The sequence below is a fragment of the Brassica oleracea genome, chromosome C4 (genome assembly GCF_000695525.1).
Source record: "Brassica oleracea var. oleracea cultivar TO1000 chromosome C4, BOL, whole genome shotgun sequence".
Classification (NCBI taxonomy): Eukaryota; Viridiplantae; Streptophyta; class Magnoliopsida; order Brassicales; family Brassicaceae; genus Brassica; species Brassica oleracea.
Window position 1 is genome coordinate 29,227,283 of NC_027751.1, and position 16,458 is coordinate 29,243,740.

Genomic DNA, 16,458 nt, shown 5'->3' on the forward strand with positions numbered 1-16,458 from the left:
TTCTTGGACGTTATTGCGGCCACAAATCCGGAATGGGAGTCCATGTTGAGGAACATGCGACAACAACATCCCATTCAAGGCGAGTCATCCGACGTACATAACGAGGCGGATGTTACGAGGAGGAGTGATGAATTCTACCGGGCGATGAACGACCCTTAGTTTTTTTTTTGGTTGTTGTATTATATAAATTCAAAACTTATTTATATATAAAATATTTTCATTTTGATTTATTTTTATTTTAAATTTTAATTTATTATTAAATTAAATAATTTTAATTATTTTTTAATTATATTTTTAAATTCTGTAAAAATAATAAAAACGAAGTAAATTCGTAGCTAATGTACGACCTCTTTACGTGGAAACCTTACGAGGAAATGACGAGAAACAATTAACGACTATTTTACGAGGAAACATTTGCGAGGAAATAACGAGGAAAAGTTTACGAGTATTTTACGAGGAAATCGTTTCGTGGTTGTTACGTGTATTTTGCGAGGAAACTCTTTCAAGGTATTTACGTGTAGGTTACGAGGAACTCATTTCGAGGTATTTACGAGGAATTGTAGCGACGTCTTTGCGTGGAATATTGACGTGGTCTTTACGACGAATCGCCCTACTTCGTCTTTACGACGAAATATATTCCTCGCTAAGTTACGACGAATTAGCGAGGAAATATGTGTTACGACGGACGAGTAACGAGCAAACGCGCTTCCTCGCTATTTCGTCGTAAAGCCTCTTTTACGACGAAATAACGAGGAAAACCGCCCTCGTTAAGGTGATGTTTTCTTGTAGTGGCTTATTAGTTTTTTTTTGTTATTAATATATTTGAAACTCCCATCAGTTCATATTTACATATTATTATATCTGAGTCACTTTAATAAATCATATATTTCCTTTTTAAAAATTATTATAATCTGAGTCACTTTAATAAATCATATTATTATAATCTGAGTCATTTTAAATATTTACATATATTTTTTAAAAATATTTTTAAAAAATATTTACATTTTAAAAAATATTTACATTTTAAAAATATTTAAATTTTAAAAATATATTTCCTTGTCCTTTTTAAAAAATATTTACATATAATCTGAGTCACTTTAATATGTTAGCAAGATTTATAAGAATTATCTTTTCCTTATTTACATTTTTTTTTCTATTTTCTACAATTCAATTCTTACGTTAGAAAGGAAAATTAAGTTACTTAATTAGTTATTTAACTATACAATTTGATTTAGTTAGGAAGGAAAAATGAAATTAAGTTATCTTATTTATTTAATAGAGATTACTAGGTGATAACTATACAATACCCTACGTTAGTTTGGAATATCATACTGCAAATCTAAACTATCAAAATTTTGACATAAATCTTAATTATCATATTTTCATCCATTTTTAGAATTTTCTTTTTATTCAGAAAAATATGTATTTTCGTAAAATAAAAAAAGTTCCAATAGTTTTCATCAGAAAAATTATCTATATTTAAATCTTTTTTGTTATCAATATAAACAAATCTGATTAAGATTCTGCTAACCAAAAATGAAATTCTAAATCTATGAAAACAAATAAGGACGTTTGAACTCGAGCATCATGTCCAAGACTATCCACCATTATATTTTGAGTGCCGGAAATATGCATGTTCGAGAATGTTAAGAACACTTCTTGATATGTTGTATTTCGTCTATTTGATCATGCATGATCAAAGTGAATAGCATGGAGTTTTGTAAATATTTGAAGATTGATCAAAGTGAATATCATGAGGTTTTGTAAATATTCGAGGATTATATTTTTTCTCAATTATTAGATTTTATTAGTTTATGAACTGTTAAATGATTAGTGGGTTTTCACAAATTTATTGAAACTCAAATAATTAACCAAAGTAATCAAAATATGATACTACAATAATAATTAACAACATTAACAAAAATAAATTAATTTTACCAAATTTAAACCACTATACAATTTCAGAAATAAATATCGTGACGAAGGTGAATGCTCTGTAACATTCAAACAAAGCAACTAAACAATCCATAAACTAAAACTGAAATTAAAATAACAAACAAAATACAAAAAACAAACAAAAGCTAAAACTAATAAAAATATTACCAAAATAATTATTATTTAGTTTTTCTTAAATATTCGCGCCCGAGCAAAATTGCTGGTGAACCACCTAGTTAAAAATATTATGAAATTAGGTATCTCAATTCTATAATACATAAAAACACATCGCAAATTGTGCACACATTATACAGAAAGTGAGGTGCATATCTTTTTAGTTTATGCTTCCACAACATGAACATAATATACGATGGCAGCTATAAGAGGCACAAGAGTTTCAATAGGACGGAGTCTGTTTTTCTTTCTTAGGATCATTATGTAGTTATGGAATCTCGGGCTACGAAATTCTTGTGGTGAATTTTCTTCTTAAGCGAAAACCTTTGCATAACCCCGAACCAAAATCTTTTTCCAGCTTTATTGATTCAATATTAGTTCAAGACATGTTCTTCTTTTTTTTTACCAACATTCTCACACAAAACTTTTTGTATGGTTCATTTGAGAATCAGTGGCGGACCCAGAATCATCTATAAGGGAGGTCAGAGAATGTGGGCCAAAACCCAATACAACAATAATTTAGAAAAACGAAGAAAAAGTGTACTTCATGAATGTTGAACTTGAGTTATGAGGGGTTAATAGATGGGGTAAGTAATCAAATGTTCTACAGAATCTTCAGTGTTACATGGTAAAAACTGTTTATATAATTTTAACATGTGTCATTTGACACCCCATTTGTCCACATAGGTCCGCCTCTGTTGAGAACATAAAGGGAAAGCCACTAACCGGATAGATAAATTAAAGATTTCTGGTTTACGGTTTATACTAGTTGTCACCATGTTTTTGTCTCCTTATATATTCTCAGGCATATTCATTCATCCACTAACTTGCACATCAAATAATACACATCATGGCTTCACAAGGAAAGATATACATAGATTATTTCCCTATCTCACATTACGTCATAACAAGTAATAAAACGACACGTGTCTCATGCATAGTTATTTTTTTATTGCCAATCTTGTTTTCTATTTTTAGCTCTCAACACATAAACACAATCGCTACTCTTCTCCCAAGATCGATCAGAGTCTCTCCTTCTCTGTTGCGTGGAAGAAAGAAAAGACGATGAACATCTTCCAAAGCCGTAAATTCTCAGGCCTATGCGTTCTCTCAATCTTGCTCGTATCAGTCACGATCCTCCTCTTAACCAACGACACCATCGATCTCTTCCCTTACTTGTCTCTCTCTTACCTCCGTCGCTCTTCGCTCTCCGACGTCCCCACCTTCACACCAACCTCTAGTCCCACCACCGTGGACAGCCCTCCACCCCCTCCGGAACCACCGGTCTCTCAGACCCCCGTCGTCGACGATGATGAACCGGTTGATCAAGATTTGGAAATGGATTGGGTTAAAGACAAGACTAGTTTGAAGGTGGAGTGGAAGAGATGCGAGAGTCCAGATTACATGCCGTGTTTGGATAACGTGAAAGCCATCAAGAAACTCAAGTCTAAGAGGAACATGGAGCACAGAGAGAGGCACTGTCCTGTGCTTGCACCTAGATGCCTCGTTCCTTTGCCAAAACGCTACAAGGTTCCTTTGCCTTGGCCTAAGAGCAGAGACATGGTGAGAGACTCGCTTTCTTGGTTCTTGTTCTGCTTCTTGATTTAGATTAAGATTAATACCTCTGTTCTTGTTCTGCTTCTTGATTAAACATTGTCCTCTGTTCTTGTTCTGCTTCTAGATCAGATTAGTACCTCTGTTTTTGTTCTGCTTCTTCATTAGACAGTAGATTAGTACCTATGTTCTTGTTCTGCTTCTTGATTAGAGCATTGTCCTCTGTTCTTGTTCTGCTTTTCTAAACTCTTGTGTTTGTGTAGATATGGTATGATAATGCGCCTCACCCCAAGCTTGTAGACTACAAGAAAGACCAGAACTGGATTCGTAAAACCGGACCTTTCTTTGTCTTCCCTGGAGGTGGAACTCAGTTCAAAGACGGTGTGATTCACTACATCAACTACATACAAAAGGTATATACATAACAAAACAACACTGTTATCTCTCCACTTTTCTTTTAACTTTACGGTTCTTGTTTTTCCATAGACGTTACCTGTTCTTGAATGGGGAAAGAAAGTAAGAGTGGTTCTCGACGTTGGTTGCGGTGTGGCTAGCTTTGGTGGGACGTTACTAGACAAAAACGTGATCACAATGTCCTTTGCTCCTAAAGACGAACACGAAGCTCAGATTCAGTTTGCATTAGAACGTGGAATCCCCGCTACACTAGCTGTTATTGGAACTCAAAAGCTTCCATTTCCTGATAATGCTTACGATGTTATCCACTGCGCAAGATGCAGAGTCCATTGGCACGGATACGGTTTGATATAATACAACTAATTTAACCTTAGCTTTTTATGATTATTATGTGTATATAATAAAGTTTCATGTTGTAGGTGGTAGACCGCTTTTGGAACTTAACCGGATTCTAAGGCCTGGAGGGTTCTTTGTTTGGTCAGCTACACCGGTTTATCAACACGATGAAGGGCACCGTAACGTTTGGAAAAGTTAGTATATATTCTTGGTTACTTCTAGCACACGTCAAGGTTTTTTATGAATGTTGTTTTTTTGTTTCTTGTAGCTATGGAGTCTTTGACTACATCAATGTGTTGGAAAGTTGTGGCGAGGACCCGTTTCACAAAAGTTGGGTTTGTGATTTACCAGAAACCAGACTCGGATTCTTGTTATGGAGCCCGTAAGAACAATGAACCTCCTCTTTGTAATGAAGAAGACACAAAGAAGAACAGTTCATGGTACACTCCTCTGCTTAGCTGTGTACCGAAAGTACCGGTCGGTTTATCCGGAAAGTGGCCTTCCCAATGGCCTGGAAGGTTAGCCGATAGGCCGGTTACAGAGCAGATCAGTGAAGAGAGTTTCAGAGAAGACACAAGACTCTGGTCTGAAACCGTGTCAGATATCTACTTAAACGGTTTAGCTATAAACTGGACCAAGATTCATAACGTGATGGACATGAATGCTGGTTATGGAGGGTGAGATACTATTCTTGATATAGGTTTAGTTCAGATAAAGATTTTTCTTACATTATCTTCTTGATTTTTGGGGTTCAGATTTGCAGCTGCTCTTATAAACAAACCTCTATGGGTGATGAATGTGGTTCCTGTACAAGGTGAAGACACATTATCAATGATTTTCGACAGAGGGCTGATAGGGATTTACCATGAATGGTGTGAGTCTTTCAACACGTACCCTAGATCATATGATCTCTTGCACTCTAGTTTCCTTCTCACCAATCTTTCTCAAAGGTAAACAAAAAAAAAACTTATGATTCTGCCTACAAGCTTGTTGTTTTTCGAATCAGTAGCAAAACTACATGATGTTTTTTTTGGTTTTATCAGGTGTGATTTGGTGGAAGTGGTAGTGGAAATAGATAGAATAGTGAGACCAGGAGGATACCTTGTGGTGCAAGACACCGTTGAAATGATGAAGAAGCTTAACCCTATTCTTTTATCTCTACGGTGGTCAACGAATGTGTACAAAGGCAAGTTCCTTGTTGGGTTGAAGTCATCGTGGCGTCCATAAGCACAAAACATTCATCCTCTATATAAGGATTCAAGGAACTATGATTAGAAGTTGTTCAGGGATTTTTTGTGTACGGATTTTTTCTGATTTTTGGAAAAGTATAGGGAATCAAATTGACTCGAAACAATTTTGATAATGTTCTACATATAATACTTCAATAGAATTTCAAAATGAATCTTATTTCATTCATTAGTTTGTTTCTTTGAGATGGAAGAGACTGTGAGAGGAAATCTGAATATAAAAAGAAATTGAGTTTTCAGTGATCTTAGTTTTGATAGTGGGCCTGAATCATATAACGGGCTCCTAAATGGGCCTATTAAAGATATGAAGAGAAAATTAAAAGGACAAAACAGAGAAACAACACACATAAGTCTCTTTGTCGCAAGCTCCCTGGTAAAAACCCTAGTTACAGAACCCCTGAGCCGTTATATTACTGTTCCCTCGCATCGACGAAGCTAAACTCTACTACAGACTCGTTTTAGAATCTGCAAAAAGGTACAACCTTTCGATGAAACTAGTTCATGTTCTTGATTTTTCTTTCAATTCAGTTTGGTCCTATGGTTGTTTTACTTCTTTAATTCGCGTATGCGTAAGAGCACATATCGAAGGCTTGCAGAAAACGTGTTGTTTAATCGCCTGTGAGCTCAATATTTGTGCGAAACCTTAAAACCATCCATTGAGATTCAAAAGATCTCTGTGTTATAAGAATCTCTCTTTTCTTATCGACAATTCTAATGAATGGGACATTTCTTAGTTTTTTGAATCGCTAGTTATTTTTCCACTGAATCAGACAAAGAGTAAGAACTTTGTTCTTTGAACTGTTTAGGACATATGGTTGATGGATCTGTTCTGGATATAACAAAGCATCATGTATTGATCCATGTCTTAGTTTCTTACATTGAGTTGCTTAATCATAAGACATATTGTTAGGACGTGTTATGATGGGGAGAAGGGAGTTGCGAAAGCAGGCAAGGCATTACACTACAATGGCTCAGCCTTTCACCTTTTAATACCAGGATTCATGTCTCCAAGGTGGAATGGAACTGGTGTCTGGTGGAGAATTGATATATGGGACTAAGTTTCTTTCAGGATGATAACTTTAAGTTGAAGCATACGGGTCCAGGGATATTTTTGTCTATGGCTAATTCAGGTCCCAACACGAATGGTTCTCTGTTCTTTATTTGTACGGAGAAGACAGTAGTGGCTTGATGTACATGTGGTGTTTGGGAAAGTTGTGGACGGGTACAATGTGGTGAAGGCAATGGAGAATGTTGGATCTGAGAGGGGGACGTACTTCTGAAACGGTTGTGATTGAAGATTGTGTTGAGCTCAAGAACCAAAGTTCAGAAACCTCAATCTATCAATTTGATCCTTCTAAGATTTTAATTTATATAAAAACTCCATGGTGGTTTGCCGAGTTTTGTAATTTATGATGGATTGTAACTTTGTAGTCAAACTTGTAAGACTTTCGATATGAGTATATAATTCACGATGGATGGATTGGTTACTGTCATCTATTGCAGCTATACGTCGTTGAACATGATCGTTTCATCCACATTTTTTTTTTATATATATCAATTGATGTTTTCTTACAGCGAATCCAAGCCCCAAGTATATGAGAGTGTTGCATACAGCTGAACTAGCGTGATCTTATCAGCCGGTCCAGCCAACGCAAGCTCCCAATTATTGATGCTGAGTGGTGTACTGTAGGCCCGCGGCCCATCTTGCAGCAGCCCATGTGGTTAATCCGGTCATGTTAGATCACCTTTATGGTGGGGGGCAAGGTACTGTCCCCGCAAGACTGTCAGTTTCTTTAAGCAATATTCACATGAAAGCATGTGAACATGCACTCTTGGTTTAAAGATTTAAATGAAACAAAAAAATATATAAGAGGTCAAAGGGAATAACGAATTACGTAAGGATGAAGTTAGATTACGTTATGCCAGGACATTGCGGTGTATTTGCGAAACATAACAAATAGTATAATGATTTGGTCGTTCTCTTCATCCAATCAAACCCGATGGCTTTAAGATTACGGCGTAACCGTTAGGTCAACCCTAAATATTATTATCCTAAAATTCATTGCAAAACTATGGTTTTATTTATCTATATCTAGTCGTTAATTTTTATATACTCTTGTAGTATAACTGTATAAGTAGATGGACGTCATATTTTATCAAAATCATTATAATTGGAGTCTTATTTTGACTGACAAAAGATATTAGTTCAACTATACTGAATTAATATGAAACATAAATTTATATATTAATTTAGATTTGAAAGCTTAAATACAAAAACCTAATAGAAATATCAAAAACTCCAACGTTTTATCCAGTGGAACAGAATATTAGTGGATTAACAGTCATTTCAGTATTTGTTAAAACAACTTGGATTTGTGTCATTGACCGAAGAATGGTTTTTGTTAACATGATCATTATATATATAATTAAAGGATTTACCAAAAAAAATAAAAATTAAAGGATTTACCTTAGATATCTTCACATATGTATATATTGGCTACCAATGTCAAATATTCGGATTTGTTTCCTCAAATATAGAATTTCTTTTTCTAAAAAAAAAAAATAGAATTTCTTAATAAATTTTGAATAACGCATTCGAAAAACTGATCATAAGATCAAGTTTCACACACGATAGATCGTTGACAAAATGTTTGTTTAATTTCGATAAACATTAGAAAATACGGGCGGTGTGAACACTGATCAGTTTGGCTTTGCGTAAATAAATTGATGATTGTGGTAGGCAGTGCCGGCCCTGGCAAGAAGCCAAAGAAGCATCTGCTTCCGGCCTTTAAATTTATAAAAATGTTTCAGGTTAATTTTACAGTGAAAGTTAGACTAGACTGACGGGTAAGTATATTCTTCATATTATTTTCAGGTGACAAGTTCGATTAACATAGTCTACATTTTCTACTTTTTAATTAAAATAACTTTTAGTGGTCCAAAATATAATTTTTGCTTTCAACCCACCGAAACTCCTGGCCGCTACTGGTGGTAGGACAATTGCATGAATCTATGCTTATTAATTTGATATGAATATGGTAGGGTGAACCGGTGAAAAATAGTGAATATGGTAGAGTACTGCCTAAGAACTGCTTTGGTTTTAATCACACAATGAAAATTTTGTTATCAGTAATTTAAAGTAATTTGCATATTGGTTTTATCATTTGGACCGGACTTTTTTTTCGTAGAAGCTGATTAATCAATTGGTTAGTCTTGAGCTATAAACTCCAAGAAAACAACAGCAAGTTATTAAACATAAGAATCACAGATAATATAGATATCTGTGTGGGCCAAGAAAATAATTTCTCTAACTTGGATAAATATCAATAAAACGTGGGCGGCTTTGATAACCATTATGGAACACTTACTATACACTATTTTGTATATTAGAAAATCTGAAAAATATTGGAGAAATAAAAGAATAATTTACAAAACAAATTGTTGACAAAAAAAAACAAAACAAACTAAGGAAATGGGGTTTTCCCACTTCCCACAACCATCCATGACTATTACACCCACATGGCAAAGAAGCTGGAATGAAAACGAAAGAAAGTACCCTCCACGTTGAACTAGTCAGAAACTCCTCCACGTACTTTTTCTTTAAATTTCAAATAATTTTATTAATCCGCAAAGACCATAACACAATCAATCAATTATTATTCAACTTCAATCATTTTTTTTTTTTGGTAAAATGTTAAATTGAACTTCAATTTCAATCATCCAACATCAAAAACAAAAAACCACGTGGCATACATAAACCCCACCATAATTCACGTTAAACAAAAGCACACAAAATAAAAGCGAGACATGTCGACAGGCTACGGCAGAAGTCTTTATCGACGGTGATGGCTTTGGCCTCTTCTTTTGAATCCTTTTTGCTCTTCTGGCATCTTTTAAGGTCCCATAGATTCTTCTCTTTTCTTTCCGTATAATAAAGCAACTAGATTAAGATACGCGCCTTGCACGGGATAAACATTATATATATAAATTATTTTATGTATTATATGTTCTTACATATTATGAAATAATAAATATATATTGAATAATTAAAAGTCAGTAACTATTACATATATAATTAAATTGGTGCGAACGTATAAATCAATTTTATTAATCCAAACATTTTTTTAAAAAAAATTTGATAGGATATGTAATTAAATTTAAATGATATTAACATACATAATATATTTTTAATATTAATTTCTATTTTATTTTTTTTAAATGATGCTTTCTACTCATATGTTTTTTTTATCATGTGTATTTTTAATAGCAAAAACTTTAAATTACTGATAACAAATTTTTATTATGGGATTAATAATTTTAGTAGTTGATAATTTAAAAAAATTTATCAATGTTAGTTCAAAACTTTTATCAAAAAAAATTATTCAAAGTAAATTTTGAAACTAAAATATTTATTTATTCAATATGGTTTATAGTTTAATTTAGAATGATATATATACATATATATTTTAAATCTTAATGATTAATTAAATTAGACTTTTACTTATAAAATTTTGATAGAAGATACATTTTTTTATCAGATCTTTATTATTCAAAATCATTAATTGCCATATATACTTTACCCACATTAGGCAATTTCGTAATCTTTATTTAAGGAAATAATAAATGACATTAATAATTAATTTATGGTTAGTTTAATAAAAAGCTTATTATATAATTAGATGGACCAACCTATTTCTCTAATAATTCTAATAATCATTTTAGTGATGACATGTGGCTACAAAAAGAAGTTGTAATGTTTCACAAATAATATATAGGGATGTACCGGTCAATTCTACACGTTGTTTTAATTTTTTTAAACAACTCTGAAATTGTTAAAAAAAAAAAAAAAAAAAAAACAACTCTGAAATAATCGCTTTGTTTTTTTTACAGCATAATCTTATTCTCTCTCGTCGTTGAATATATAATTTAAAAAAAAAAGAAGTTTTTGATCAAAAAAAAAAAAAAAAAAAAAGAAGTTACTGCGTTTATTCCGAATTTATTATGCGCCAAAAAACAAGGGGACACGCGCTTTAAAAACAATTTAATTTTGTAAATAAAGTTGAAAAGTCATGATGCTGCTGCTCTCACAAAGCCACGCGAACTCAAACTCAAAGCTCTCTCTTTCTCTGTTCGTCTTCTAGCTAGCTTACTTTTCTTCAGGTCTTTCTCTCATCTTATAATCTGTGATATTCAGATTCAGATCCGAGCTTCCATTTTTATCAGCTTTCTTCGGTGTTGCTTAAATCCTATTTCCACTTGTCCTCTTCTCGGTTCACGATGAGTAAGAACTGGAAGTCCGTTCGATTAAGGCTCCAGATGCGTACTCTCATGTTGTTTGTGGTGATCCTAAGCTTTGATTCTTTGGAAACTGAAGGTTTAGCGGTGACGAAAAATCTACAGAACGATAGAGATGCAGCAGCTTTGTAAGTAGCAGCTTCTTCTGTGATTGTTTTTTTACTTTTTAGTTCAAATGATTTTTTGGTTGAGTATCGACATCAATGTAGTTGGTATGGTAGATCTAGGATTTGTAGCTAGATGAGACATTGGCCTTGACCTCTAAAATTTAATTAGTTAGTATGTATATATCCTATTCCACCTTCAAATTAATTTAAAAAAATACTTTCTCCGTTTAAAATGATTCATGTTTTAAAATATTTTTTTTCAAAAATACACATTTTGTACTTTTTCAATGTGTTTTTAGTTAGTTAACAATGGTAAATTATACATTTTGAATGACTAAAAATTATAGAAAATAGTCAATTACGAAAAAAAATATTACATTTATAATCAAAATTTAATATGTTGTGCCAAAAATTACAAAATGTACATTATTTTAAAACAGAGGCGGTATATGTATTGATCATTTGGCTTGAGTGAACTGATACTCTTCCTTGATGGTATATGTAGAAAGAAGTTGTTAGTAGTTACAGAACATACATACGCTGTCTTATGTGCATTTTTATTACAAAACTTGCTAAATGTTAAGTTACAAAAAAAAAAAAATTGCTAAATGTGCATCTTCTGTTTTGTACTCAAATCATTTAACCTTGGTCTTTTCTTTTTGTAGGGAAGCTGTTAGTTTTCACAGGAAATTACTTGGTCGTTTCCGTAACCCCTACACGCATTTGAATTCCTACAAAGACCACCGCCCTGTGGCATCAGTAACACCACCGTCATCTTCGGTGGTTCCTTCTCATAGAAGTAAGACCAGTAGATCCTCAGCATCGCATCCGCCACGAAAAAGTCCACCTGCCCTGCATGTTTCTTCCGCACCACCTCCTTCTGTGGCCTTTCCAAATATTCCTACTCTAAGAAGAAGTTCTTCAAACAGCATAGCTCCCATTGTTGTTGGCTGCACAGGCGGTGTTCTCCTTCTTCTTTTAGCTACTGGTGTCTTCTTTTTCAAAAGCAAGGCTGGCAAATCTGTGAATCCTTGGCGTACAGGTCTTAGTGGACAACTTCAGAAAGTGTTCATAACTGGTAATTTAATTTCCACTATATTAATTAACATTTTTTTTAACTCTTTTGAACACTAATGTTGTTTGATTTTCTACTCTCAGGTGTCCCAAAACTGAAAAGATCTGAGATAGAAACTGCTTGTGAAGAGTTCAGTAATGTAATTGGGTCATGTCCCATTGGTACATTGTTCAAAGGGACACTATCTAGTGGGGTGGAGGTAGCTGTGGCTTCTGTTGCTACTGCTTCTGCCAAAGAATGGACTAATAACATAGAAACGCAGTTCAGAAAGAAGTTACCTTACCGTCAACCAGTTCACTTTCTATTTCCTAAAAAAAGTTTTTATTGTCATCATCTTAATCCTTTATGTTTTTTGATAATTTCAGATTGAAATGTTATCTAAGATAAACCACAAGAACTTTGTCAACCTTCTTGGTTACTGTGAAGAAGATGAACCTTTCACTAGGATCTTGGTCTTTGAATATGCATCAAACGGATCAGTCTTTGAACATTTACACTGTAAGCAACAAAAAAAAAGATCTTTACTCATATTAGTTGTGTCATTTACTTAACGATTTTCTTTTACAGATAAAGAATCAGAACATTTGGACTGGTTAATGCGGCTAAGAATAGCAATGGGTGTAGCATATTGCCTTGAACATATGCATGAGCTCAAGCCACCTATAGTCCACAGCAATCTTCTCTCATCAACACTTCACCTCACAGAAGATTACGCAGTCAAAATAGCGGATTTCAATTTTGGTTACCTAAAAGGCCCATCAGAGAGAGAGACCAGCACCAATGCACTCATAGACACGAACGTCTCAGACACAACCAAAGAAGACAATGTCAACAGCTTTGGTTTGCTGTTGTTCGAGTTGATAACCGGAAAACTCCCAGAGAATGTTAAAAAAGGTGACTCGGTAGATACCAGTTTTGATGATTTCTTGAGAGGCAAGACTCTTAAGGAGATGGTGGATCCGACACTGGAATGTTTTGATGAGAAGGTTGAGAACATAGGAGAAGTGATCAAAATCTGTGTAAGGGAAGACACGAAAGAGAGACCGACAATGAAGGAAGTTACAGGGAGGTTACGAGAGATCACAGGATTGTCACCGGACGATGCTATTCCGAAACTCTCCCCTCTTTGGTGGGCAGAGCTGGAAGTGCTGTCCACTGCGTGATAAGAGTAGTAGTAGTAGTAGTACGTTGCTTCATAACGAATCTGTAAGTATATATGAATATGAAGTTTGTGTTGGGGTTTCTGAGTCTCTTTGGAGCTTGTTGCTACTCTTTAGGCCTACACGTATGTATAAATCTTTGGTAGTTTATATTAACGACTCAAAAATTCTGGTAAAAGAATTCGAGATCACGGTAGTACACTACACTCTTTTTTGTATGCATGATGTTCAATGAGTAATTAATATAAAAATTAACATTGAATTCATTATTTGTTATTTTTATACAACCAACTTTTCCATGATTTATCTCTTTCTTCATGTGAAACCGAGAAGACTATGTATATTTTAACCAATGTTTATTTATTATATATTTATATTAGGTATTTTAACTTTTTACGTTTAATTATAAGTTTTTTGATGAATTTTAAAAATCAGATATACAAAAAATGAAATCAAACAAATTTGTGGATTTACATTGACATTGTTACTTGATTTAACCAATTTACATCAATTTAGATCGAATTAGACCAACTTAGACTATTTCTAACTGATTTAGGACGACGACTTACATCGGATTTTAAGAAAATCGTTTCTTTGACACCTAAACCGATTTTTAGAACATTGATTTTAATTAATAGTTTTATTTTATATTTAAGCAATATTATAAATAAATCAAGGGGTAATTAGAAAAATATCACATTTTGAGTACAACTATTCAAATTTACCATTCCAAACTATCCATTTTTAAATATACACACTTCTAGTGAAGACAAGAAGCTGGTATTGGAACTACTACATGTTCATGTTCTGTCTTGAACAAGTACATGTTCATAACTAACTCAATCCAATCATTCATCTTGAACAAGAAGCTGGTATTGGAACTACTACATGTTCAAGTTTTCACATTCATCTTGAACAAGTACATGTTCATAACTAACTCAATCCAATCATTAACTGGGAGCTATAAGCCTCCCAAAGTAGAAAGTTTCATCTGATGCAGACAAATCAAAAGTAGGTAATGTATGTCCTTGCTGTAAATCTTGCTCCCCTTTGTAAGTTAAAATAAACTCGGTTCACCACTCTCTATCTGATGTGTTCGGTTCTGTCTCTTAACCGTTGAGTGAATATATGGATACATTAGCCCTTTCTTGGGGGTAACCAATGATCTATTTCCATAGCTGTTTTATGAAAAGTCATCACAATGTAATGGTTAAAACTGAAAATAAAGCATGACGAGATGTTGTAATAGCAAAAATTATGTGTATTACTACCACTACACAGTATACAATCAAACCGGTTAGTTTTCATTGAAGTGAATGGCACCGAGTTTCCAGACAACAAAAGTAGTAGCAAACATCACAGTGCTTATGAACACAAATGAAAAAGCAATGACTAGTATATCCGCACTTCCGGGTAGATCAAAGGTAAGCCCTTTCTTTGGCATACCTCTCTTGCTATCATCAAGCATGTTGGTTGGTGCTTCGGGTAAACCCGGTTTCCTATTCGATTTCTTATCGCTTTCCTTGAGCACCTCCAAGATTTGGCTCCCCATTTTGGGTTTTGATGGTTTAGGTGTTGCTTCTGTGTATCGGCTGAGCACACGTGCTGCTCTTAGTCTCTCTCTTGCTGTCAAAGGTGCTCTTTTTGTAGATTCAACGGGTTCACTTGCTGTTGTGATGGAATTGTTATTTGTCTCTGAACAGGACCGAGCCAATCTCCTTTTGCTTGAAAGTAACAAACTTGTTGAACCGTGGAACAAGAAGGGCCAAGGCTTTAACGGTGTAGCTTGACTTGAGAATTTAACAATAGGATTGGTGCTGTTATGAAGCTTCAAAGAGAGAAGATTTTTTTTTTTTTATTTTCTGGTTAGTTTCAGTGAAACAAGCAAAAGCTCAAATGAAAGCATTAAGAATTTTGAGATCTTAATGAGTTTTATCCTAACAAAAGTGGCTTTGGAGCAGTCATATACAGTCTTATGAGAAGAAGAACCTTGATGGTTATAAAAGAAGAAGAAGGAGACAGTGAATACTTACCGGATAACTGAAGCCGGCGTTGTGAACGACGACCATGGTGAATAGATGAACGTGTTTTTAAGAGCAATGCATATGGAGGAAGACGAAGAGGGAAACAGCTTTGAGTTTGTGTGGCAGTGAAGCTAAGCAGAGAATTCAAGATCTGGTTCTCTTCTTCCGATCGCTTTTTGAAACGCGTGCGAACCACGTGGTTACCTCTTGTAGAAGAGGAAAAATGCAAAACACAACCCCGAGTTTAAAGATATTTTAACTTTGTCTATCAATGCTATAAGTTACACAACTCATGTACATTTTCGCACTAGTAAGTGTAGGAGATGGATTACATCCCTCCACAAGTCCCATCGAATAACAGGCCCTAGCCCGGCAAGCTTAACCAGTTTAGTCGGCTTAAGCGGCTAAAGGTGTCGGCTCGATCCAGAGTACTTTTAGTCGATCAGCTAAGCCGACTAAATACGCTCGGCTTATAGAGAACAGTACCAAGGCCCGCATACTCGGCCTTTAACGACAGGGCCCAAAGGACAACACGATTAGGGCATCACAGACGGTTACACTATAAGAGGGGGATGAGGAGACAACGAAAGGGGACTTTTGGACAACACATACATAAGCGGCTAGATCTAGGGTTTCCTAATCATCTCTTTGATCATGTTGCTTAAACCTTTGATCTTGTCTCCTTATTTCCCGTCAATCTTGTAACCTCTTGTTTGATTCTAATAAAAGAGTCTTTAGTCACCCCATTCCTAAGTTCATCATTCTAATCAACTGAATCCTGTACAAACAATTGGCGCCCACCGTGGGGCCGACTAAAGTAACGTTCTAGATCTACATGGTTCAAAACGACGCTACCCTCGGCGCTCCAGGCGGTGAACCAGCCCCAACGCCCGAAGCCGCGCCGCCCATCACCACAGATTTCATGAGCTCTATCATGGCTCGACTTGCTCATCAAGACGAAGTCCAAAAGACGACCAACGACCAGTTAGCTGCTCTGGTCGCGGCCCTCACAGCTCCCGACGGCCAAACAAGTCGTCCCCAGCAGATACGCCGTCGCCTCTTTACAACCAACCCGACGGCGACCGGAGGCGAACATCTCTCAGACGACTCCGAGCCTAACGAAACCCTTCTCGCCGA

General features: G+C 34.9%; 3 protein-coding genes across 3 annotated transcripts; 2 read left to right on the forward strand and 1 right to left on the reverse strand.

Moving 5' to 3' along the window:
• Window positions 1-3,080: 3,080 nt before the first annotated feature.
• Window positions 3,081-5,829, forward strand: LOC106342597 (probable methyltransferase PMT22). Its single transcript, XM_013781572.1, has 7 exons — window positions 3,081-3,672; window positions 3,927-4,076; window positions 4,150-4,420; window positions 4,497-4,607; window positions 4,682-5,090; window positions 5,169-5,363; window positions 5,457-5,829. The coding sequence occupies exons 1-7, from the start codon at window positions 3,175-3,177 to the stop codon at window positions 5,638-5,640; spliced, it is 1,818 nt and encodes a 605-aa protein (XP_013637026.1). The 5' UTR covers window positions 3,081-3,174; the 3' UTR covers window positions 5,641-5,829.
• A 4,895-nt stretch (window positions 5,830-10,724) lies between these two features.
• LOC106341603 (probable inactive receptor-like protein kinase At3g56050) lies at window positions 10,725-13,561 on the forward strand. Its single transcript, XM_013780329.1, has 5 exons — window positions 10,725-11,083; window positions 11,728-12,140; window positions 12,221-12,411; window positions 12,503-12,635; window positions 12,705-13,561. The coding sequence occupies exons 1-5, from the start codon at window positions 10,938-10,940 to the stop codon at window positions 13,298-13,300; spliced, it is 1,479 nt and encodes a 492-aa protein (XP_013635783.1). The 5' UTR covers window positions 10,725-10,937; the 3' UTR covers window positions 13,301-13,561.
• A 1,019-nt stretch (window positions 13,562-14,580) lies between these two features.
• Window positions 14,581-15,556, reverse strand: LOC106341604. The gene is made up of 2 exons (XM_013780330.1): window positions 15,331-15,556; window positions 14,581-15,125 (listed from the first exon to the last, which is right to left on the reverse strand). The coding sequence occupies exons 1-2, from the start codon at window positions 15,364-15,366 to the stop codon at window positions 14,595-14,597; spliced, it is 567 nt and encodes a 188-aa protein (XP_013635784.1). The 5' UTR covers window positions 15,367-15,556; the 3' UTR covers window positions 14,581-14,594.
• Window positions 15,557-16,458: the final 902 nt, after the last annotated feature.

Bases quoted from the DNA above. Each gene is read 5' to 3' on its own strand.
- LOC106342597 (XM_013781572.1), top strand. From the start codon at position 3,175: ATGAACATCTTCCAAAGCCGTAAATTCTCAGGCCTATGCGTTCTCTCA. The intron at 4,421-4,496 runs GTTTGATATAAT...TTCATGTTGTAG, and splicing joins AGTCCATTGGCACGGATACG to GTGGTAGACCGCTTTTGGAA. The intron at 4,608-4,681 runs GTTAGTATATAT...TGTTTCTTGTAG, and splicing joins GCACCGTAACGTTTGGAAAA to CTATGGAGTCTTTGACTACA.
- LOC106341603 (XM_013780329.1), top strand. From the start codon at position 10,938: ATGAGTAAGAACTGGAAGTCCGTTCGATTAAGGCTCCAGATGCGTACT. The intron at 12,412-12,502 runs TTACCTTACCGT...TGATAATTTCAG, and splicing joins AAACGCAGTTCAGAAAGAAG to ATTGAAATGTTATCTAAGAT. The intron at 12,636-12,704 runs GTAAGCAACAAA...TTTCTTTTACAG, and splicing joins AGTCTTTGAACATTTACACT to ATAAAGAATCAGAACATTTG.
- LOC106341604 (XM_013780330.1), bottom strand. From the start codon at position 15,366: ATGGTCGTCGTTCACAACGCCGGCTTCAGTTATCCG. The intron at 15,126-15,330 runs GTAAGTATTCAC...CTCTCTTTGAAG, and splicing joins ACGCCGGCTTCAGTTATCCG to CTTCATAACAGCACCAATCC.